This window comes from Petromyzon marinus, chromosome 6 (assembly GCF_048934315.1).
Source record: "Petromyzon marinus isolate PM22_M1 ecotype Great Lakes invasive population chromosome 6, UKy_Petmar_22M1.pri1.0, whole genome shotgun sequence".
Lineage (NCBI taxonomy): Eukaryota > Metazoa > Chordata > Hyperoartia > Petromyzontiformes > Petromyzontidae > Petromyzon > Petromyzon marinus.
Window position 1 is genome coordinate 9,751,879 of NC_133672.1, and position 23,708 is coordinate 9,775,586.

Genomic DNA, 23,708 nt, shown 5'->3' on the forward strand with positions numbered 1-23,708 from the left:
AAGAATGCGCTGGGAAAATAACTCGCTTGAGCACAAGGGTAAACAGGCGAATATCAACTGGCCAGTTTATGGCCGGCCATCGAAGAAAGGCGGCCACCGCATCGTGCACTTCTGCGGCCATCTTGAACGCTCTGCCTCCCGATATTAGGAAGCCACTGGAGTTGTGCACTTTTAAATCATCCAGATTCAAAACTAATTTCATATTATCACGGTTGGCTACGTACGGTGCAAAAGAAGTTCAACGTACGTACGTACAACTGGGCAGCCAGTGAGTGTACATAAACTACCCACTGGATGTTGGCAACAAGAGGCAAGGATTTAAAGGCGTTGGAACAGCGATATGAGATCAGACACTCACACTGGCTTAAAGTTCAACTGCCACCAGAATATCTAAGGCAGCGACACCAAATTGCAGAGGTAATACAAAATTGCCTTTTAGGATGTGACGACGATGCACATTGCAGACATTTGACAAGTAACCTTTGCTGGAAATGAGGTGGAGTTGGCCTGGGCTTTGTTTGCGAGCTTTCTCTGCATTGGGCAACAAGTCTGGGTTGCTCTTGCTGCCAGTCGGGTAAATGGATAGGGTGTGAAACGAAGCAGCCCCCACGTGTCCCTCCTCAGCTGCGCCGGTCTCTGTGTGGCTTGGAGGGGATGCAACGGAGGTGGCGCCCCTGCGCGGGAGTTCACTCCCAGCCGCCGGTCAGCTTGTGGAAGAGCTCTTCGTCCAGATTGTCGTCCTGCTCCTTGGAGCGCGTCGACATGAAGATGTAGCCCCCGATGTACTCGTGCACCACCTTGCAGTCGGCGCTGATGCAGTTGAAGCCGATCTTCACCTCCTCGTCAAACTCGATGATCACCTGGCGCGCGAAGACGCGGCGCGCGGGAAACACACGAGCACAGCGGACAGCCAGTTACAAAAAAAGTTATCTTAAGCCGATGAAGAAGTGGTGTTTTGTTATCTGTGGGCATGTAACATTGCGAGTAAATAAACTTTTGAAAAATGGTTTAATGCCCACCGTTATATGTCCTGAATCATATGAGACTAGATTATGCTTTAAGCAAATGCTGTGCAATTTATATGCTGCTGTTAGCTCTGGCATCCCATAAAGCCTGCCATTATTCCAGCTGATTGTGCATCACGTGTGGGAGTACGTGAGGCTTTGGGTGGCTTACCTGTGCAATAATGGCACATCACTCAACCACATATATTAAATATTACTCGAAAACATTGCCTCCTAGGTGATATAACGTCAGGAGACTGCTGTAGTTCACAATAAATGTTGGGGTCAGATACGTGCAAGTAAAATTGTGTGTTGTGCACCCACCTCCACCTGACACGTACAATTGTTAAAGTTGCGGCACGTAAGCAAACGTGGTCATTGATTATTGCTTCAGCCCACCGGTATTGTATCTTCAACTGCCTGATGATGCCGTTTGTAACCATCAGTGAAACGTCGAATCCAATTGTTAAATGTTGTCACTCTCCAAAACACCTGTGGTGCTTAAAGCATACTCTTTGGTTCTTTCGGTAAAGGAACGTAGGTATAAAATAAATTAAAATCACGGCGTTTTGGGCGCAGAACAAGCGTCCGTCATCAGGTGGGACAACCACAGCAAGAAACAAACTGTTGAAGTGGGTAGGACACCAAGTAATACGAGGTTATATAGGTAAGAGAGGGGGGGGGAGTGCTGCCGATGAAGAGCAGCTAGAAAGGATCAAAGGGCAAAAGCAAGGACTTTACCTGGTTAATAACATCATTCCAATGATGTCTTCAAATCTAGAACGCTTAAAAAGCACGTAATAAATCGGCACGTTCGTTCATCACGTGACACCTTTATTAATTGGCTGTGTGGGGTGGAGGAGGGTGTACGACACACACTTTACTCATGCAGAATATGCACTTACACCGGTAAGAATCTGATGAGCTATAAAGCTATTTTTCACAGACGTCCAGTCGACCCACAATAATAACATTGGCCGCGAGAGTCTACGTGTTTGGGCTGCTGTATTTTTCGCGCACCTGCTTGACCTCCCAGTTGACGTTCCACTGCTTCATGTTGTTGAAGCGCCAGGTTTTGATGGGCTCGCCCGTGTTCACGTCCTGCCGAATGATGCGGTTGTACGCGATGCCCAGGGCGTCATCCTTCTTGCTGCCACGGAACCTGACAAACGTCGAACACGCTCCGATCGTAGAGGGCCACGTATGGGGTCTCTGCGGGTGGCTACGTGTCATAACAAAGCTGGCTTTTGATTTAAAGCTTTCGTGACTGCAGTGATATCATATTCTTAGCTCTTTCGGTAAAGTAAACGTTGAAGGGAAACAATAAAATAATAAAAAATATATATATATAAAACGTCGTGAGAATTTTTATTGTTTTATTTATATTTTATTATTTTATTGTTTCCCTTCAACGTGACTTTACCGAAAGAGCTAAGAATATAAAGCTGGCTTTGTCATTATTATTATTATCTTAACATGCATATTTTATTGTTTCCCTTCAACGTGACTTTACCGAAAGAGCTAAGAATATAAAGCTGGCTTTGTCATTATTATTATTATCTTAACATGCATACAGTTGCATTCCTCAAGAGCACCGCGTTACGGAAAAATCACGCTATAATAATATATAATATAGGGGGTAAAGCAAGTCCGCGACAACACGTGAGATGCGTACGCAGGCTGAACTAAGACTGAGCTGCGTGGGTAGCATCTGGAAACATCCAGCAGCATCCCGCACTTGTGCGTGATGCTACGCCGAGGCAGCCGTACAACCGCCGGTTCCGACTCTCGCGACGTAGTTCTGTTCACCAAATCGCATTGTCGCCAATTCGCATCCGCGTTAAGAAAAAAAGACGTGTTCCCCAATACATTCATCGCATCATATCCAATTCGGGTTCTGATAGGATGCGTTATAGGTGAACAGAATACTCTCACAGCTTGTCTAATGGCGTAGCTGATCGTGCGTTGCATGCGGTGTTTGTCTGCATCGGGGCTCATGGGCCGGAAGTGTTTGGCTGAAGAGGATGGGGGGGGGGGAGGAATTGGACAGAGAGCCCCATTTATTCCTTGCACCAAGGTCCATACCAGCCATGCCTATGCCACAGAGCATGTCTCATTGGCAACACTGTTCAAAAACATTTTTAAGAATATACAGAAAATAATCTGCTAATGCTTATACGGGGCATATACCGATGAAGTGAACTCTGGAAATATATAATATTACTCAAAATACACACATCTAATTTGTACATGTGAGGATCCGTCACAATTTTTGTAAACGGCGTTACCTTTAGGCGAACAAAACAAATACAATGGAAATGAGGCAAAAGCAATCTGAATTCTCACAGTTGATCGATTAATTTAATGCAGCGGAGATGGGGAATTTGCACCTGACCAGTTTATTTACAGTGAAATCTTCATAATGCAACAAAAAAATAACCACAAATTCCACTTCCTGGCCAAGCAGTCGGCATGCTGGGGATGGTCATGAGCCTCGGCACGTCGAGGTGACCTCGGTGGGCTCGGGGGCTGGGAGCGGAGGTGATAATCTGCCTGTATCATCTAGGTCGACTCAGCCTCAAATGAGTACCTCGTGCGATGTGTAAATGTCGCCACTGGGGAGACGAGACAAAGGCGGACGGGCGTGGTGCTGGCCACCCACCCGCGAGTGTGCCGTGCCGGTCTTTACAGGTGCTCACAAACAGCACTCGCCCCAACAGTCTGTTACGGCTATAGAGAAGAGGGGGGGGGGGGTCTATGCCTTTGGATCATCTGCAACGAAATATAGCATCCGCTAACCTTACGACAAAGTGAGCGATGCCAAAATCTGGCAGCGATTGCCATGCCTGGATGAACTTCATCTTGGCCTCCACTAAGGCCAGGTTGGCCACGTTCTGATGAGCCTCCATGATGCGGGCGGCAAGCTTGGTAGGGGGGGGGGGGGCAAAGAACACAGGCACAGGGTGAGCACCACCACAGCACAGGCATCTCACGTTCCACCATAACGCTCTCCGCTCCCGTCACCCCGCACTGCACGGGCTCATAGTGGAACCCTCTGCAGAAGTGCGACTCACAACCTCCTCTCAACACCAAGGGGCAGGACCGTCACTGCCAGCCATTGCTTCTCCGTGGCTGCCCCTGCCGTCTTGAACACGGCCATCATCGTTGTCATCCTGCTGCTGCTGCTGCTGCACATTCGCAGCAGCAGTAGCGGCGTTCAATCCGCACCGACTTTGAAGAGATACTCAAAGGCCCCGCTTCTTTCGCCTGGCCCTCGAGTGACACTGAACTTGGCGCAGAGTCGCGGTCATTCAATATACAGAGGACCGTCGAGCTTGGGCAATAGTTGGCACCAGCTCATCGCGTGGCTGCCTTCCCGCTTGTCTGTGGTTCCTCCTCACGCCACTCTTTGAGTCGTTCTCTCTCTACGAGAGCGAGCGAATGCCGTGCCGTGGCGGCGTGTTACAATTTGATATTGTATTACGTCTGTGAAACATTGCGCACGTTATGAATTGCAACATCAATAATATTATTATCATCATCATAAGCCAGGGGTGGGGAACATACAGCTCTCGCCATCCGCCTCCAGCTCCGGCCCCCCACCTGCTTCGTTTTGATCTTTTTGGCGTAGCGCGGGGACACGAAGCACTCGGGCGTCATGTCGGCGGCGCTGATGCTCTGGCTTGAGATCTGGACGTCGGGGCTGATCTGCTTCATGCGAAGGAAGGAGAGGATGCTGTCCACCTCGCCGTGGTACGAGCTGTCCGCCATCGTCTTGCCCTTGGAGGCGAGGCGGCACGCCGCCATCCAGCGCCCGTACTGTTCCTCCTGCACGCGCCGGGCGGTGAATTTTCAGAACGTTTCGTTGTGAGCGACACGTAGACAATGCCAGTGGTGTAACGACCTGCCCCCTACCCTGCCCCCCGCCCCCCTTCTGATTAAATTACTTATCACAATTCAGGCTGGATTCGATTTAAGAATCTAATATTTGTTTTTACTTTACACAGATGAAGAGAGCAGGCTCTCGTGGCTTTAGGGGTCACATTAATCCATTACACAATTTTGACGGATGTGTTGCAAGGTGAATTATTATATTGGTTCATGCATCGTTATGCCCCTAAAATGCTACACTTATTATTAAATCTATTCTAATCCATGTCCGTGAGTTCAATGCACCGGTTGAACATTTTCGTCTTCGGGCATATTAGCACGTTTCTTTTCACAACCATATTTGGCTTATCAAAGGCAAACTATCCTGCGCTCATAGTCTTAGTGTCATCGTATTGATTTTGGTCAGACTTCAGCAGTTGCCCTTGGTACATGTTTCTGCCGTGTTTTTCAGCTGTGTCTCACCAGCAATAGTGTATTCTCTTTGGCAGTTGTGGACATTGTAATGACAGCATATCGGTTGTATAAGACAATACTTTTACACTGGTGAAGAATCCGCTGTCAATGAACCACTGATCCTCTTCACATACAGTTTACTTAGTGATAATAATTGAGAAGCCCTTTGTAAATCCACTGCTGGATGAATGCCTCCCCCAAGCTGTACACAATCACGTGCATTTTCGTTGGAAGGTCATGGGGTTATAATAAAAACTCGGGGGGGGGGTGGGGGGGCTACGGGGGGGAATGTTTGTGTTCTGCATTTCAACCTCACTTTATTTCCCCTTTTGTTTTAATAGCAGATTTCCGAGGGCATATACATCGAGTCCAACCCACGATGTCCCAGCGGCAATGATCGACAGGCTCAGTAACGCAAACGACCGAAGTGAGTGAGTGCGTGTGTTGAGTGCTTAGCGGTGGTCAAACGTTACATTGTCACAGCGCAGCCAGATTTCATTCATGCCTTCAGGAACCGGGATCATCAGTTTGATGTTAAACCTCTGTCCAGAGATGTTGACATCGGGTGCCACCTCACAGCCTTGGGGAGGAAAAAAATAAGGAAGCATTCATTGTTTTGGAGTTGATGATGGCTAAGTGGCAATGTGCAGAAACAGTAGCACTCATGATGAGGCTCCTTATCATTCTTGGATGCTTGAGATGAAGTGACATTGCCTCGGGCGCAAAGTCTATCTTTAGCACTCAATTGAGAAAAACAATGGACAGTTAATTTAATAACAGTGCAGGCCATGAATATCATTTTCTGATGTTATGTAATTGGTGGAGGAGCGGGGTGGATTTAGAGATTAAAGGAAGAATACAATTCAATAATTTGCACTGCTGCATGATGGTCTCCCCATTCAGTGTCAGTCATCGTGGTTTTTGACCACACTTCACCACGCTGGGTGAGTGCAGCTTTATCAAGGAGGGGGGCAAGGATTAGGTCAGATATCACTCGCCACCGACAGCAATGGCTCGGAATCGTACGCGGGTCGCCGGATTCATAACGCAGTGCACCAATCGCTGCACTCCCGCTCCACTGAGGAAAAATAAAATAAACATTTTACATAAACAACAGTCGTGCCAGGAATGGCATCGAAGTGAAATGGAACTGTTTCTTTCAGAGCGGAACGTGTTGGGAATGGGAGCTGCATGAGGCTCGGCTGCCGACTCCTCGTACCCTTGAGGTTCATGGTCTGCAGAGGAACCCCCGTGCTGTCCTCCTTGTTCTTGTAGCAGGTGATGCAGGTGTCCTTGAAGACGCACCAGTATAGCTTGTAACCCTTCAGCGTCAACCTCTTGGGCCTTGAAACACAACATATGGTTGGGGTTTTTACTGGGCCCTTCACTCATTTACATGGGGCCAAATCACCCTGAGTGGGCAAATTTTCGTCAGATTTTATAAACGCAGCAGGCTTGAGCCTGGTTAGTACTTGGATGGGTGACTGTCTGGGAATACCAGATGTTATAGGCTTAGTTTGCAAGCCTGCAACTGGCAGTAGATCAGTGGACTCTGAGTGACGCTTTGAGAGTTATACCCTCGTATGCACGGTGGATTGCCTCCCACGTGCCACTAATTTGTGGAGATGGCCAAGCGTTGCAATCCATGGCCCTTATGACAAAGTGACTGAAGGCTTGGTGAGGCGCTTGCTGACAAAAACAGAACACGCTTATACAGTTGACACTGAAAAGCAATGAGCCCCAGGTGTTTAGTTTTGGAAACCTGCAGAACGGCAATGAGTGCTGTTTCTTTGGCGGCAAATTGGAAATTGAGCTGTATACAAAACTATGAATTTCCCATCATATCATGGGTCTGTGTGTATTTAAGTCCATTGTCACGATGTGGAAATTTCAAACTGATGGTGACTAATTTCCTTCCATGTGTTGAAATGTCTCAGAAAGAAAAAACATTTATTTAAATCACTTGCCCCACTTCTTGTCTTGAGAAGTAAAGTTGCAACGTTTTTTTTTTATCGTAGTTTTATGTAATGAAAAAGCAGAACCATGTAAGAGGTTCTGCGTTTACTACTGTCTTCAACATTTGAGGCCACTCAGAACAATGCACTTAGTCATGCACTTAGTCATTCATTAGTATGTATATTGAACTTATTTCGCACCATACGTAGCCAACGGTGCAAAACAGAGGTGCTGAATAACTTAGAAGTGTGCTGGATACTGCAGAACCCGGGCATGAAAATGTTGACATGGGCCCCATGCACTTACTTAAACACCTTGATGTAATCATTGAGCTGTGGGATGGAGGTTAAGTCTCCCTGCAAAACACACGCAAACAAAAATGTTCAACTTCAGGGAGCACACGACCTGCACTCAATAGTAATCACAAAATAATAATTTGCATTATAATGGAGAATATAAGTAACAAAATAATCAGGCAATATACCCGATTCCCATATCTGTCTCTCCACATAACAAATGTTGGTATTTCTTTACATATCCCATCAACCACATGGTCTTCTGGGCATGCATGATTTCAGCAGTATTGATTCAGCACAAGAAAATCCTGGAGCCATATTTAACAGAGAGTTCTTGCCTATAAATATCTGGCAGTTCACCAGCATTGGTGCAAGCAAGCCTGACTCTGATGATTAGACACTGAATGTCACAACGGGTTCAGAATTTACTTGTGTATAACCAAGGAGACATTCATTCAAGAGAGATGGTGTTGGTGGATAATTCTTACCTGTGACATTTGGCAAACTAACAACATTGTTTTAACTTTAACTAGGCCTGACTGCTGATGAGACTTTGACAGTTAAAACCAGCCCAAGGTTTTCCTACTTAAACCCCTGTCGGAAAACAATGGTCCGAAAAACCCATAGTCTGATCGACGAAAATTATAACATTTTACTTTTATAACAGACATACGCACCTTTATCTAATTAAAGAATAGATCTGGTTACCAGGGGAACGCTTGGGTTGTTGACCTCCAAAGCCACTTCCAGGTCACTGAGGGCTGAATCCACCGCATCCACATCCGGTTCACTCTCCACCTTGCGAATCTCGGGTGACGCAGACAGCTTGCTGATGTGGTACTGTTACCCAGAGAAGAAAAATGCCCCCGCTCCCCACAGTTAGCCTTGTGGGCTGCCAGCGCGCATTGTTAGTGAGCACCTGTTCGGGCTTGCACGGCACACGAGATGGTGGTGTGGCCAGGACCAAGCATGCCCGGCTGCCCTTGTCTAAAAACGAAACTATTTTTACTTTACCAGGCAAGTCCCACTGAGCTATAATAGCTATTTTTCGGAAGCGACCTGGCTACAAATGACAGCTCAACAAATTTGGCTTATCACGTGGAAATTTATAGCAGCCAAATGACTCTACACGCACATTTCTAAATGTGGAGGGAAAAACTGGAGGACCCGGATAAAAATCCACGTGACCACGGGGAGAACATGCAAACTCCAAATATACAGGCATCAGGGTTGGGATCGAACCCACAACCTCCTGCAACTAAACTGCAAATGTTGATCTTACGTTACCAGGTGATTAATTTAGTTAGCATCAACCATAACAGAGGCTCTGACTGGGTTTAGATGGCTTTTGCCACTGGGGGTCCATGGCCTGGCATTGAATACACTGGACTTCTGCTGCAATGTCTTATATATTTTTTTTTACCAAAAATGACTTCTCTGTAGACTATCGTACATGAATCCTACCTGAATAACTCTTTACATTTCAATTCCCTGGACCGAACAAACTAACCCGGCCTCTTTCGAAGCTGGGCGCGTTCTGCAAACCGTCCCAGTTTCTTGTACCTCGGAGGCGGCAATCCGAGCTGCATCGGCCGACGCGGGCTGCCAACGAGCTCGCCAATTTAACAGAAATATGGCTTTAGCATGCGGGGTGCGGCACGCACGGAGGGGCGAGGCGGCCGATCGTACCTGCAGGGCAGCGAACATCATCATCTCCTCCTCGGTGCAGTCCACCTTCTCCAGGAGGATACCCCAGCGCGCCTGCTCATACAGCTGGTTGATCCGGATGGCGTCGTACTGTGGATCGCAGCAGGGGGCGTGAGGGCATGCGATCGGGAGGGACAATGCGGGGCAGGCAGTCGAGAGGGGCAGTCAGGAGGGCAGAGGAGAGGAGCAGGAGGTAGGGAAGTCGGGAGGGCAGGCAGGCACATTCAGACTCACAGCGGATGCGTATACACATAAGTGAGCACACCAAGAATATGTTGAACTTCCACTGCCTCAAACGGACAAGGCCACATGATGATGCCAGTTCCCGTACACAAAGTGCCTACACTTCTGCCAAGATTGTGTTGAACATGCCCTGTGTGATGCAGAGAATGCTGCCCAGATTGAATCGGCGCTCCCTAACCACGCTGGGTAGGCGTGCACACATCCACACGCACGAGCCCAATCTTGCATGTAAGCCACATGGGAAATTGTGTCGGAGGTAATGACTTTACGTATATTTCAACGGAGAAGATTGGAAGCATGGGAAAAGCCTGCTGTGTTGGGTAGCCAGGAGTGGAGTGCGGGTAACTCCATTGTAATTGATGCGAAGTAAACTGCAGTAGATGGAGAAACTCTGTTATGAAATAGCTTGCCTAAAAAAACTATGAAAAATTTGATCTGTTATAAAATTTAAATCGCTATGCTTCATTGATTGTATTTTTTTATTTCATTCTATTTTTTGCGCAATTACTTCCATTTTATTTACAACGTTGGGAAATAGTTCTCACGTCTTGCACATAGATTAATATTGTAACTTTTTTTACGCTTTTTTTAGTTTTTCCACAATTTCATGACAATTGTCCTTTCAGTGTCACGTCATGAGACAAATAATCCATTCAGAACTTTCGCAAAGCAGTGTATCCCCCCCATGTTACAGAATAGCCCGCAGAAGCAGACAACACAGAACTACTTCGGAGATCCCTTCAATGGGTGGTATTTTAACCAGACTAGGGAGCAGCACTTTTCCACCTGCCCTGCTACACAATAACGTTTGTTGAATCACGGTCGAATCAATATTTTCAATTCTCAAGCCTGGAACGCATCTAAATTATTTGCAGAGCTATAACTATTGTTTTTGTACATTCATTGTTGACCGTGCCGAGAGAATGAACTCACTACGCACGAGAGCCCGGTTTAATCACTGACGATTGCCTGGATTCGAACCCAGGGTTTCAGCGGTGCCAGCTCAGTGCTCTGACCTCTTGAGCCGCCCGTCTCGACAACACTCTTAAAAAAAACCAAGACAAATGCATTTCTGAAGTCATTTATGAAGAAATCCTGGACCCAACGCACCTTCGGATTGATGTCAAAGAAGCAGAAGTATTTGTATCTGAGCATCAACGAGTCCTTCTCCTTCACGCCCTGCTCCATGAGGGAGCGCGAGGAGTCCAGCCATCTGCAACCGGCAACGAGTCTCAACACTCACGCCACCCCGTGTGGCCAGTTACGTACGCGGTGGCGACGAGGCAAGAAAATGCTCCCATGCACCGCTGTTCATTGGCACCGATTAGTGAGCGAGCACCCAATAGGACAACGCGGGGCTACGTGATGGGATCGTTGTTGCTGTCCCTCCCAACTCCGACTGGCACGGTTGGCTAACGTACGACGCAAAATAATTTCAACGTACAGTAGGTCCCCGGGTTGCCGGAGATTTACGGAAATGTTTTGCGTTAGTTAGATAAGCGCAAGCAGTGCAGTGCGGTGAGGTTGCGGATGAATACTGCGGAGCGAGGCGTAAGGCGGGTCCGCTTATACCCCAAGGTGGTGGTGTATAGCCGCTCTCCGTTACGTCATTGTTCGTTGTCTATGCTTAGAACAATCTTTTTTTCCCATGTTTCTATTGGTAGTTTTCTTCATTTTAAGTTTATTTCACGAGTTATTTTCTCTCTGTACTTTATGTAACACGATTACACTTCGATTGCTTGTGTTCTCAGCCAACAGCGATCGGAGAGGTCGAGGCCTAGCCTAACGCACGGTAAACGAACATTCGGAAGTGACTGCTTTCTGTTAACAATTCATATAAAGATGTTTAGCGGTATTCATAAACAACTGGACACAGTATATGTTTAATTATGGGTAGTGTTAGGGTACGTATTCGATGAAATGAAAGAATAATACGAAGTGCAGAGCGTACGTACAGCGATACGATAAGTAGGCGATAGAAAACGGACGACAGTGCGTATACGGTACTGAGTGAAAACGAACTCGTAGACGGGTAGGGGAGGCCCAACATTTTCCGGCCATGGGATTTGATCGATGTTTTTTGGGGAAAATTGTTGAGTTTCCGACATACGGAAAATTCGGGTTACGGATCGCTCTCGAGAACCTAACCTTTCTGTAACCCGGGGACTGCCTGTACGTACATAAATAGTGTGCCGAGCACCAAGCCTGGTTCCTGAACATCCGTGCTCGGGACACGAAGTGTTGTTAAAGTACGATCACATGACCCTCAGGACTCGCGTGGCGTGGGGAGGCCGCGCCCAGCAGTGGATAAGGTTAAAGGGGCTGAGCGGGCACGAGCACCACGAGAACGTCACTGCTCATTGTCCGTCAGCGCACCGGCGTGCAAGCCGCAGTCGTTTTCACACGGGGCATTATTCGACTCTAGATTGGTGACGTGGCAGCCGCCTGGCGTTGGGCAATTTCCCACGCGCGACCGAGGTGGGCACGGGCCCCACCGTCGCACGTTGCCGGCTCGGCAGCTCCTGAGCCTTACGGGAACGATCTCGCGCCCGCGAGCAGAAGTCACACATTCTCTTGGGTTTCCCCCTACCTCCAAGTGAACACACTTAAGAGAGACCGTGTCTAAAGAGGGGTGCATACCAAAACCCTACCCGGTTATCGTAAAAAAAAAACGTTAGACAAGTGTTAAACGCTGAACAGAATGAGTATGTGTGCATGTATGCTGAACTTCTTTCGCACGGTACGTAGCCAACCGTGCAAATTTGGAGGTGCGGAGGAAGGACGGCAAACTAAACGCAAAAATCTGAGTAGCAATACGATCAGCATTTGCCTCTTGTGCATTCTGCTCTGGCTCTAAACCCACTGTGTGTACGACTAAAGGCTGCGACGTCCAGTCGCTTAACCATGCTCATTTTTGTGAAAACATTTGTTTGACTTGACAAGGAAGAATTTAGGGGTTGGTTGGCTGAGCCCCCTCCAGCCACCCCTCCCTCACCGCCCCCACGCCCCCCCCCTCCCCACGCAGACGCTACGGGGGGAGTTTGGGTCCCTCTCACGACGCCGGCTCACCCGCCATTGATGCGGGCCTTGTCGGCGAGCGATTCTTGGCGGTAGCGTCGCGCCAGAACGTCGGCCGGCGCCGCCTCGCTCGTGGCCAGCACGGAGAGGCCCCCGTCCGTCAGCCCGTCGTTGCCGAACCACTGCGCGGTGCTGGCCAGCGGCGTGCCGTCCTTCGTGTCGTACATGGGTGTCATCGTCTTGCTGTACAGGCCCTGCGTGCCCGCTGGGGGGTGGGCGTAGGGGAGATGTTGTCACACGGCCGTGGGCTGATGGTGCAGAGGTTTGGTGGTTGTATCGGTTGGGGAGGAGGAAACGGGCGCTACTCGGTGTATGAAGGAAAATAAAACATTTTCTGAAGCGCGGTTGTGTATTTCACAGTCCACAAGCAACTGGTGTGAATTAGGAGCGAGTTATTTACTTGAAATTCATTTACACCTCGATACCCAGAAAAGCCTCACCAAGTCTCAAGACTCTTCTTCGAGAACGGTTCTACCAAGGGGCGGTCTGTGTGATGTCAACATTACAAGTCTCCCTCCAAACGAGCATCGAGGCAGTGGGCATCTCCTCATCAGTCCAGAGTCATCAGTGAAAGTTAAACGGATGTCGGCGAGCACTCCATCCCACGGGCAAACCCACTGTCGCGCAACGCGGTGCTCATTTGATCATCAACCCACGAACAGATTGAAGCTGACCATCTGTGCCACAAGGCCAAGACGTCTAATGGCACGCACGCATCCAAGTCGGCTGCGTACGTAATCAATCGGATGGTTCGCTGTAAATCTTTGCCCAATGTCCATGAGGCGGAGGAGGAGAGGAGGGCAGTGACCGGGCGGTCAAGGATACCACGCAGAGGCCGCGCCACACGCGCCGCACGGCACGCCCCACCTTTGCCGCTGGCCTGGATGAGTGGCTCCAGGAGGTCGTCCGTCGTCTCTTTGTCCTTCTTTTTTTTCTTGGTTGGGTCCTCCGGTTTGCGGAGCAGAGACAGCTCCTCTGGGTGCCGGATGTCTGCGGGGGAAGGAGGCACACAGGGCCAGGGGAACGTGCGCTTTTTAGATTATTTGGCTGCTATGAGTGTCCACACGATAAGCCACTTTTGTAGAGCTATCATTTGTGGCCAGGTCACTTCTGAAAAAGAAGCTAATAGCTCAGTGGGTTTTGTGATTTGCTTACCTTTCCTATACTTTGCACACCTATCATGCTTTTGTATCGTTTATTGGTGTAACTTTCTAACCCGTGAAAAAGAGCGTCATAGCTCATCGGATTCCTCCAGTCTATATAAAGATTCTGAACTGTGATGACGCATGTCATCACAGTTTTTACCATCCTATTTGTATTGTGTCTCCTTTGTACAGTTTTATCCGCTGTAAGTAGCCTAAGCGTGACATTCCAGTTTGTGCCAATTACATGATCAAGAATTGATAACCGCACGGGCAGGCAAGCAGTTAAGCGCTTGAGTAGGGGGAGGAAACAGGTCGGGTAGGTAGTCAAGCAAGTGGATGAGCAGGTGAGTGAGCGAGCGAGCAGTGAAGCAGGCGAGTGTGTGGGTGAACAAGCCGGAGTGTAGACAGCAGTGGACGCAGGCGAGCGATTGAGCAGGTGGGCAAGCGAGCAATCTGTGGCGAAGCAGGCGAACAACCGGGCGCGTGCGGGCGGGCGAGCGGGCGGGCGACGCCACTCACTGCACGTGCGGCAGATATCGGCGACGGCGCGGAACACGGGGTCGGAGAAGCTGACGGTGACGCGCACGCGCTTGCTGCTGGGCAGCTGCAGGCGCAGCAGCTTGTGCTGCGGCGTGAACACGAGCACGGCGTTCGCCTGCACGCCGTACTTGTCCAGCGTCCACGGGTGCTTGAGCAACCACAGCTTGCGGTGCTCCCACCAGAGGGCGTGGTCCGACCAGTCCCTCTGCTCGTCTGCGCATGGGAGAGAGGGGTGCCCCGGGGGTTTTCGCAGACCGTCGTCACAATGAATAACAGGTCCCTGCAGGGTGGGCTGGTAGGACAAGTCTCTGCGCTGTCTATTGCTGATTTTACACCCAACAGCACGAGATTTCACTTCGTTAAAGTATTGAAAGGGGACGGACGGACGGACACATTAATCTATTGCAGGCTGGTACACTCAGTTTACAACTTCGTTCCTACCAGTATAAATGTCGCCTTTTCAGTACGCGCTTCTGGGGCCGTCTGGAACGCTCTTCCCTTCCGATGTTAGGAAGCCACCGGAGCTTATGCACGTTTAAATAATCTAGGTTGAAAATTCGTTTCTTTAGAACTGCTCTTTTTTGTGTGTTTAGTTTGTTGTCCTTCCCCTGCAACTCGGATTAGACACAGTTCGGCTACGTACGGTGTGAAAGAAGTTCAACATGCATACGTCATTCGTTTGGAGGTTTTTTTTTGGTCATTCTTGGAAACAACGACGACTCAAAGGTTAAAACGTTGGGCCAACATTGGCATGTGGTTGGAACCAGAACAGTGTTGGCCCAATGGTCCAGCGTTAGCACAATGCATCTGATTTGATTTAAGCTTTTTTAATTATTACACAGTTTCTATTCCAAATTTAACCTCCTCTTCAACAAAAGACCGGACCCACACACCAAAAATTTAGACGTTAACAAAGTCGTAATTAATCGCAGTAACAGTTCTATTTCCGATGGTCTGAAATCCGTTTTAGCTAAAGGTCTAAACTTTGCAGTCACACCTAAACGCATACCAGTTAATGATATAATTGCCCAAGTAGACGTTGCTCTCAGGGGCCTGGGTCACATCGCTGCAGACGTAGCAAGATCTGAAATCGCTGCAACCCTCAAAAACGCTAAGATGCCAGCTAGCAACCTCAGCAAAGATGAGCGTTTTGAATTATATAGATTAAAAAAGAGGGATGATATTGTAGTTCTCTCAGCTGACAAGGGCAATGCTACTGTCATCATGGATAAAATAGAATACAACAACAAAATTAAAGAATTACTCGACGATGGTAGTTATACAAAAATAAAAAGAGATCCCACCAACAGCCTCGTCACACAAACCAACAAAATAATTTCTGATTCAACCGCATTAATTGATCAATCTAAACAGTTTTCGTTGAAACCTTCTGCTGCCAGGCCACCAAGATTATTCGGCTTACCAAAAATACATAAAGTAGATACACCCCTTCGTCCCTACTATCAACTCCCCCCACCTACAAACTGGCTCGTTTTTTGTCTAAAATCCTGCGTCCTTTCACTGGAAAAACCACCTCTGCGGTACAAAATTCTACTCACCTGGTATCGACAATCAAGGGTATTTCCCTGTCCCCAGACGACCTGCTTGTCAGTTTTGATGTAGTTTCCTTATTCACCAAGGTTCCTGTACCTGACACCATCGCAATAATTGAAGACTTGGTTCATCAAGGACTAAACACTGAGGTACCCCCCCCTGGTGAGACACTGTTTAACCAATACATACTTCACTTGGAATGGAACTTTCTACAAACAAACTGAGGGCACCCCAATGGGCTCCCCCCTATCTCCGGTTATAGCTAACATTTTCATGGAGAAATTTGAGACTGACGCCATCCAGACTGCCACTCTGCGCCCAACCTTATGGAAGAGGTACGTGGATGACACTTTTGTCATCTGGCCACATGGCCGGCCTGCTCTAGACCAATTCTTCGACCACATCAATTCCATACACCCAGCCATCAGATTTACCATGGAAGTCGAAAAAGATGGCAAGCTACCTTTTTTGGATGTCCTAATTAAAAAGAGACCTGATGGTTCAATGAGCCACTCTGTCTACAGGAAAGCTACCCATACGGATGCTTATCTGAAACCGGATTCCCACCACCATCCATCACAGAAAAATTCTCTCATCAAGACTCTGTATCATAGAGCCCAATGCATATCCGACCAGGAACACATAGGCAGTGAACTCAAGCACGTACACCAAGCTCTTAAGGCTAATGGTTACTCCGACTATACAATCCGCAAAGCTATCACTCAAACCATGAAGAAGGACCCTCTTGAGGAGCCTTTCAAAACCATCACTTTACCCTACATTGCGGGGATCACAAAAAAGATCTCCAAAATCTTGAATAAACACAAGATCCAGGTCCGTTTCAACACATTACATAAAATCCATGATCTGGTTCCGTCTGTAAAAGATGTGATTCCGGACATACAATACCCCGGTGTCTACAAACTAAGTTGCCTCTGTGGTAGTAGTTACATTGGAGAAACCAAACGCCATGTCTCGGACCGCATTCGTGAACACAAAGCAGATCTTAAACACGGTAGGACCAACACCTCGGCCGTGGCAGATCATTGTTATAATTCAGTAGGCTCACATGACATTGACTTTTCCAAGACAGAGGTTCTTTGTAAGCCATCTGGCTACCATGAGAGATTCGTTCATGAGGCTATCCACATATACAAGCACAGAGACAATTTCAACCGAGAAGATGGATTCTGGCTTAGCAATCATTGGAAAGATTTGATAAACCATTTCAGGTCTTAATTGATTGTTCACGCTTACAGTGGCTTTCAGACAGCATACATTAAATTTTTCGTCTCCCCCCTCCTCTTTTCAGAACATAGATGGACTCGTCCTTGTAAATAAACTGCCAAATCGCTGCGCGTGGCACTAACGTTTTTTTTATAAATAAATAAATACACCGTTTAAAAATAAATACATTTATGCAAACCGACACACCTGATGACGACCGTTTGTGTTATGGTCGAAACGTCGTGAGAAATTTTTTATTGTTTTATATATATTTTATTATTTTATTGTTTCCCTTCAACGTGACTTTACCAAAAGAACTAAGAATAAGTTTCTATTCACTCACTCTGTCTGTTGTTGTTGTCGTATCCTCAAATCTTGCAACTAAATTTTAACCCACTTCCCAATGTGGTATCGACTGCAAACTTGGTATATTTATGTCATACTGATGACAATACTATATTCTATGATAAAAAATATATATCTTTTTTAACAATCTTTTTTAAATGTTATGTTTCGGCTTGGGTCTAGTTGTCCACGCTCAACTGACGTTGGCTGTAAATCACCACGTCCCGTACACTGTGGCAAATTTCGGAGTTACTTCCTGGAGTCGTGGAGTTCTTCCATTACTAGTACGGTACATTTCATTAAAGCGTGGTTTAAAAAAAAGTTTTTTAAAATATTACTTATTTGTGATCGATGTCACCCATTACAGAATCCACAATACTGTACTTTACACATTAAACGGGCACTGTGCATTTGAGAAATGTTATTAAGTCCAATACATTTAAAAGCACTAATTCGTTGATCTGGAAACATGTGTTGAATTCCTTTCATTCTAGGAGGCTGTCGTGCAGTGATGTTTGGCACGTTGGGCTTCCGAATGCAGAGGTCACCGGTTCCATCTCCCGGCACGGCATTTGCAACACGAGTGCAAGTTTGTTAAATCCACCTGCCTCTATCCATCCAGTCGTGAAAATGGGTTCAACACAGTCGATCGGCATGTCGCGTCTGGTGGGAGTTAACGTGTGGCCAATGTGGAAGAGTAGGCCAAATACCCTCTAGAGGAGGCTCTCTAGGGCGCCATCGAGTGGAGGCTCTCCCGCTAGCATTGCTACGAGCCAGCGATTGCAGGGGCTGCGCCTTCACCTCGGCTTATTATTCTGACGGAAACTCGCCATCATTTCCTTGCAGAAAAGAGCGGGGAATTCAGCTCATCAGAGTAACTTCCCCCCCCCATAATAGTGAATAACGGTGGACAATCGTCACAACGCGTTTTTAATGTGTCCATGGCGCAATTTTTTTTTCCTCGCGCACAAATGACCGGTTAACCTCTTGAGTCGCGGAGCCACTCGAAGTAGCCACGGCGATGGAGCGAGCAACAGCGTGGCCAAGCTTGCAGCCAGCAGTCGGTACCACCCTGCAGGCGTGGAGAGGAGGCCCCCACCGCCCACCCTGCCATGTGTGATGCGAGCAGGCCCTCCTCAGTGGGCGGCCACGTGTGTGTGCGGTCGGTTGGGCTCGGCTTCGCTTCCTGTTATGGCCATCTGCGCGAGGGGTGATAAGGCCGCCTTCTTGAGCAACAGCCGTAACCACAACACCGCTCCTCCCATGCGCTCCACCGCACTCTCCAGCACCTATGTGTGTCCGACACAGCCTGGGAACGCTCGGAACTGAAATGTACACGGACATTGTTTATTCCAGGAAAGCCTCATGGAGCCTCGACGCCCTTTTTCAGGAGGTGTCCTGCTGAGTTTTCGCAGTAGGAGGCGGGAATTGCTATGTGTTTTCCGCTTTAAGTAATCTGTGAGTAATTTGACAACTTTGGACCGTGGCGTTGGCACGCAGTGGCCTAATTCTTCTTCACGGACAAAAATTGGTTAATTCACACTTAATTCTACACTCGGGTCATAATAGGATTCTGTTTTGTTGGAGAAAAATAATGATGGCCCGCTATGGATCAGTGTGAAACTTGTTTTGGAATTAAGGGTGCTTCGCTTGTTGTAATATTTTTGCGTAGTATGGTTGTTACTGCTATATGACTCAAACTACAAATGTTGAGTCAGCCCGAGGTGAAAACGATGCTTGGTTTAGTTGGTGGCTGGCTCCTACATTTAACCTACTTACATTTTTTTTTTATATCCCACTCAGGAAGTTAGTCATACTTTAATTCATTGTATTGACCAATGCCTAGAAACAGAATGAAACTGAATAGCAATGCTTGTTGAGTACAATTATGAATACAATAAATGAGTCATTTAAATGCATCCATTGCACTTTTAGTGCATCTATGTTATAAAAACCTTGCATTTGTCTGTGAGTCAGGTTGCCAGGCACAACGCTTGAGTCGTTTTTGTTGTGCAGTGGATTGAGGGCTCCTTCTGTCCGGAAGGAAGCAGGAAGATAATTTTCGATTCTATTCTCGCAACACGTTCAGGAGCTCAATGCTAATGTCGAGGTCTGCTGGCCACGACGACCGGACTTTAGAAGAGAAGAGTTTGCGTAGTTTGGCTATTCCCCATCTCCTTTGAAGGAGTGTGAAACGAAGAAACATCTCGGTAATGCGAGAGGCACAAATTGAGGCTTTGTTGGGGAAGTGTGGGACTTAACCGTGCTATTTCACGGAGACTGTCTCGTACAGTACAAAGTGCAATTTGGCCAATGCTAACCTCGCCATCTTCCGCATGGCGTTACATTTAATTTTGCATTCCCGGTTGTCAAACGCCACGGAGAGCAATTGGCACAAACGTAGAGGTTTAGAGGCATTATACTGCAACAGAAACAAAACTAGTCCCCCAGTCTTGAAATGCCAAATGTTGCTCTTGGTTATTATAGCTGTGGGCTGGTTACTCAACATTCCACTGTGGAGCACTTTCAACAAGGTAAGAAGATACTTTGCTTCGCAATAGGCTTTCGAAAAGCAAAAACTGGGACAAACAGTAACCATAGCAAGACTCACTTCTAAAAGTTGGGTCGGTACGTTTGTTCATGTGGCAGAGGTTGTTGAGATTTGAAGCAGAAATGGGGACTTTTGTAAACCCAAAGCTGGATCAACGACTGCATGACTAATAATCAGCTACAAGGCAAAACCGCTGAACTGTCCATTACCAAACTGTGTGATTGTTGTCGTATTGCCCACGTAGCCCCTGTAAGGTGCACATTGAGCATGCACATGGGATCACGATGACGCACGGCAAAATTAATGGTCCTGCAACAAAACAAATAAACGAATTGTGGGCTTTAAAAGAAAACCTGCGGTACAGTAATACCCCCGGTGTTCGTCAGGGGATGCATTCCTGAGAGGTGCAACGAATGTCGAAAATGACGTAAATAAAAGCAAATGTACAGGGGAGGTAGAGGCAAAGGCCGAGACAATGGATACGAGAAAGGACGGACAATGCCGTCAGTGACGGCAGTGTGTGGTTCAAGCGACACAAATCAGGTAGCGGTATAAAAAAAACGGATGTATTTGGGAAACGACGTAAAATCGGTGTATTACTGTCATTTATTTTTAGTATAATTCGGATAATGTGCGTTTCTGGTAAATGTAGCCTTCGCAAATTTATTTATTTTGTCCAGTTTGCTTGCTTAAACTATTTATGCTTCTATATATTGGTCTGATATTATACACCGAGGGATTTTACATGTGGAGATGCAGAACTCCGTGCTGCTCGTATGTCTGTACCCAAAGATTCTCTCTCTGGCTCATGAGCAGAGTTCACGATCACATTTTAATGGGTGCTGCTGCTTTCTGTCTATGATGTGATAACTATATCATGAATTCTGTTTCATAAAAGCCAAGACATGTGCGGTTTGGTTCCCAAAATGTCAGTGCATCGACATGCAGCCTTGACTGGAAAGGAGCCAGGAATTTTCTGTAAACGCCCACCGATATTAGCGTGCAGTGCTACACGCTTGCTCCAAGCTCTTGTCTTGGACAAAATAGAACTTGACGCGATAATTCCACAGAGACTCGTTGCCCGCACAGCGACGTCAGAAAAGATCCCTTGTTACAATTCCATTAATTCGTCATTGATTTGTATCTTTAAAAAAAAACAGCTTACATTTGAAAGGCAGGTGATCTCGCAGTCTGTGTTTTTTTTTTACAGGGACCATTATGGTGACTGTATATGTGACATTACGTACATGCATTAACCATGCAATTGATTCAAGTTACTATCTATGGCCGCGATTTCATTCAAAAATCGATGCATGTATCGTCTCCTCTTTAGCATCTCGTTTGTGGCGTTTGAAATAGTTCCGCCTGGTTTGTAAAGTTTTGTTCACTCCATGGAGCCATATGTATCGTACGCGTCAGAATTTACAGCTCATTGTCAATCCACATGGCTGGATTAAGGCCACCACACACCACGTCAGTTATGAGGGTTCGTTTTGACTATACTTCGCCAAGCTGGTCAGTGCACGTTGAAACGAAGGACCCGGTTCAGATGTATATATGTTGAATTGCTTTTGCACCGTATGTAGCTAATTAGAGGTGTGGGGAATAACAAACTAAACACAAAAAGCAGTTCTAAAGAAATTAGTTTTCAATATAGATTGAAAACTCATCACTGATATTAACCCTCGCCATCTGGAACACCATGCCACTGCACATTCGCAGCACCTGCTTTCAAGAGCTACTTAAAGGCTCCACCTCTGTCACATGGCTTTCGAGTGACACCGAGCTTGGCTCTGTATGCTACAAATCGCATTATTATTAGCCGTGTCAGGGAATCGAACTCTGGTGGCCGGGTTCATAGCGCTGCGCACTAACCACTGCGCCACCGCTCCAATCCCGACATCACCATATCATGTCCAAAAGTAGCGAGCGATAGATTTCCCGCAGGCACGATTCGATGCACGCATCGCGAGCATCTCTACAAATTGCCATGTGTCACAGCGTCATTGCCACCCATTGTCGAGCGCCTGCACTGACCGAATAACACGTGACCCGGGCCACCAGCCACGTCGGCACAGAAGGGTCGGGTTCCAGCAGGCACGGAGGAAGAGACATCGCCTCGTCCCATAATCATGGGTAATTATCCCACCGTTAGCACAGCAATCCATTCTTATGAATAACGTCACAGGCATCAACTGAAACGGTAATTGTGTGTGGTTTGGTTGGGAGTCTCCACCCACTGCTCATTGTTAGGTGCCTGCAGTTGCATTTATCATTCAGAGGATGAGTAAACAGGAAAGGGGTTAGATCACAAGGGCGCCCAGCTCACGGCACGTGCGGCACTTGCACAACTGCATCGGCGGTAGCCAATCGTTGCCCAGCCACGTGGCTATGGTAAGAGGGATCGGCTCGTAATTGGAAGGTTGTGAGTTCAAATCCCCGTTGGGGATTGACTCAACCCATCTCATCCCTCTGGGGGTTCATGAAATGGGGGTACCGCTTTGAGTGCACAAAATCGACGGTGGTTGTTTTAGGGATAGACTCGCCCTCAATATAGGATTGTGAAATATCCACCACTGACTCAGGGCTGTAAACGGGACGTGAACACTGCCTCAACGCACTTTCAGCAGTAAAACGGTGACTTAAAAAAAGAAGTCAGTATGCAAAGTCCACAGGTACATGTAGCCAACCTAATATTGTCAACACAGTTCACAGAGATACTGCATTGTCTAATAATATCAATCCATTATCCATACAGAGGCAGTGCTCTTGCCATTATTACCTGGCGACCCAGGAGTACTTTAACCATCATTCGCTTATGATACCCAACCGGTCCATTGTTTAAACAGATGCTCACTAGAAATATCAAGTCTAAAACACCAATCAACCAATGTACATTTCACATCCCTTTTGTCAATCCACTGCTAGATGAGTCCCTCCACATAGTGGTGCATATAATGGGAGTTATTTGACTACACTTCGCCACGCTACCCATTGCGGTTTGGTGAAAGCCCCACAACCCAGCATGTACGGTGGTCGCCCACACAAGCACTACGGGAGGCTCAACCCTGCTCAGCTTCCGAGAGCTGACGATCGGGCACTTTCTGAGTGATATGGTCAAGGGTTGAAAGGCTACAGACAATTATTTTACGTGAAAGTGGAATTCCATTTTCTGGAATACCTCGTGACGCTTCTACATTAGTCTAACGTCGAGTTTGTGCCAATTTTTGTTAACATTTCACTCTTATTTTTACGTAAAAGGAGGCAAAGGTGCTACCCGCTAATGCCACTGCTGGCGAAAGGGCCTCCCCACTACAAATGCCCTCTCTAAAGAGGGCATTTTTGTCGACTCTCATACGTTAGCCAGATGTCTTGAAAGCGTGTCGGGGCACCCACACATCACCCCACCGCACGCCAACTGCCGCTTGACTAACTTTGGTGCACCCATTTATACTGCTGGGTGGGCCGAGGCAGGGGCATTCAGGAAACTTGCACCGTCGCTTCAACTGCCGTGCCATGAGATGGAACCAGTGACCTCTGGATTACAAATCAAGTGTCTTAACCATTGCACCACGTCTGGTTTTACTCGACAGCATCTAATTGTCATCCACGGCTCTCAAGTGGCACATCTCTGCACATCCTGGAAGGGGCAGAGGTGCGGCGCGTCTCTTTACGTCCCGCACAACGTGGTGTGTGCAGCCTGTGTCTGGGGGTTGTT

General features: G+C 47.4%; 1 protein-coding gene across 1 annotated transcript in view; it reads right to left on the reverse strand.

The window, feature by feature from the left end:
• Positions 1-558: 558 nt before the first annotated feature.
• LOC116939537 (fermitin family homolog 2-like) overlaps positions 559-23,708 on the reverse strand; it is a 37,013-nt gene continuing 13,863 nt past the window's right edge. The window contains exons 3-15 of the mRNA XM_032948053.2: positions 14,293-14,526; positions 13,496-13,618; positions 12,620-12,833; positions 10,661-10,763; positions 9,290-9,397; positions 8,309-8,440; positions 7,611-7,660; positions 6,568-6,692; positions 5,822-5,928; positions 4,608-4,832; positions 3,804-3,928; positions 2,025-2,166; positions 559-860 (exon numbers count right to left, since the gene is read on the reverse strand). Coding sequence (XP_032803944.1) covers positions 687-860; positions 2,025-2,166; positions 3,804-3,928; positions 4,608-4,832; positions 5,822-5,928; positions 6,568-6,692; positions 7,611-7,660; positions 8,309-8,440; positions 9,290-9,397; positions 10,661-10,763; positions 12,620-12,833; positions 13,496-13,618; positions 14,293-14,526 — 1,862 coding nt within the window. The 3' untranslated portion in view covers positions 559-686. The remainder of the gene's footprint in view (positions 861-2,024; positions 2,167-3,803; positions 3,929-4,607; positions 4,833-5,821; positions 5,929-6,567; positions 6,693-7,610; positions 7,661-8,308; positions 8,441-9,289; positions 9,398-10,660; positions 10,764-12,619; positions 12,834-13,495; positions 13,619-14,292; positions 14,527-23,708) is intronic.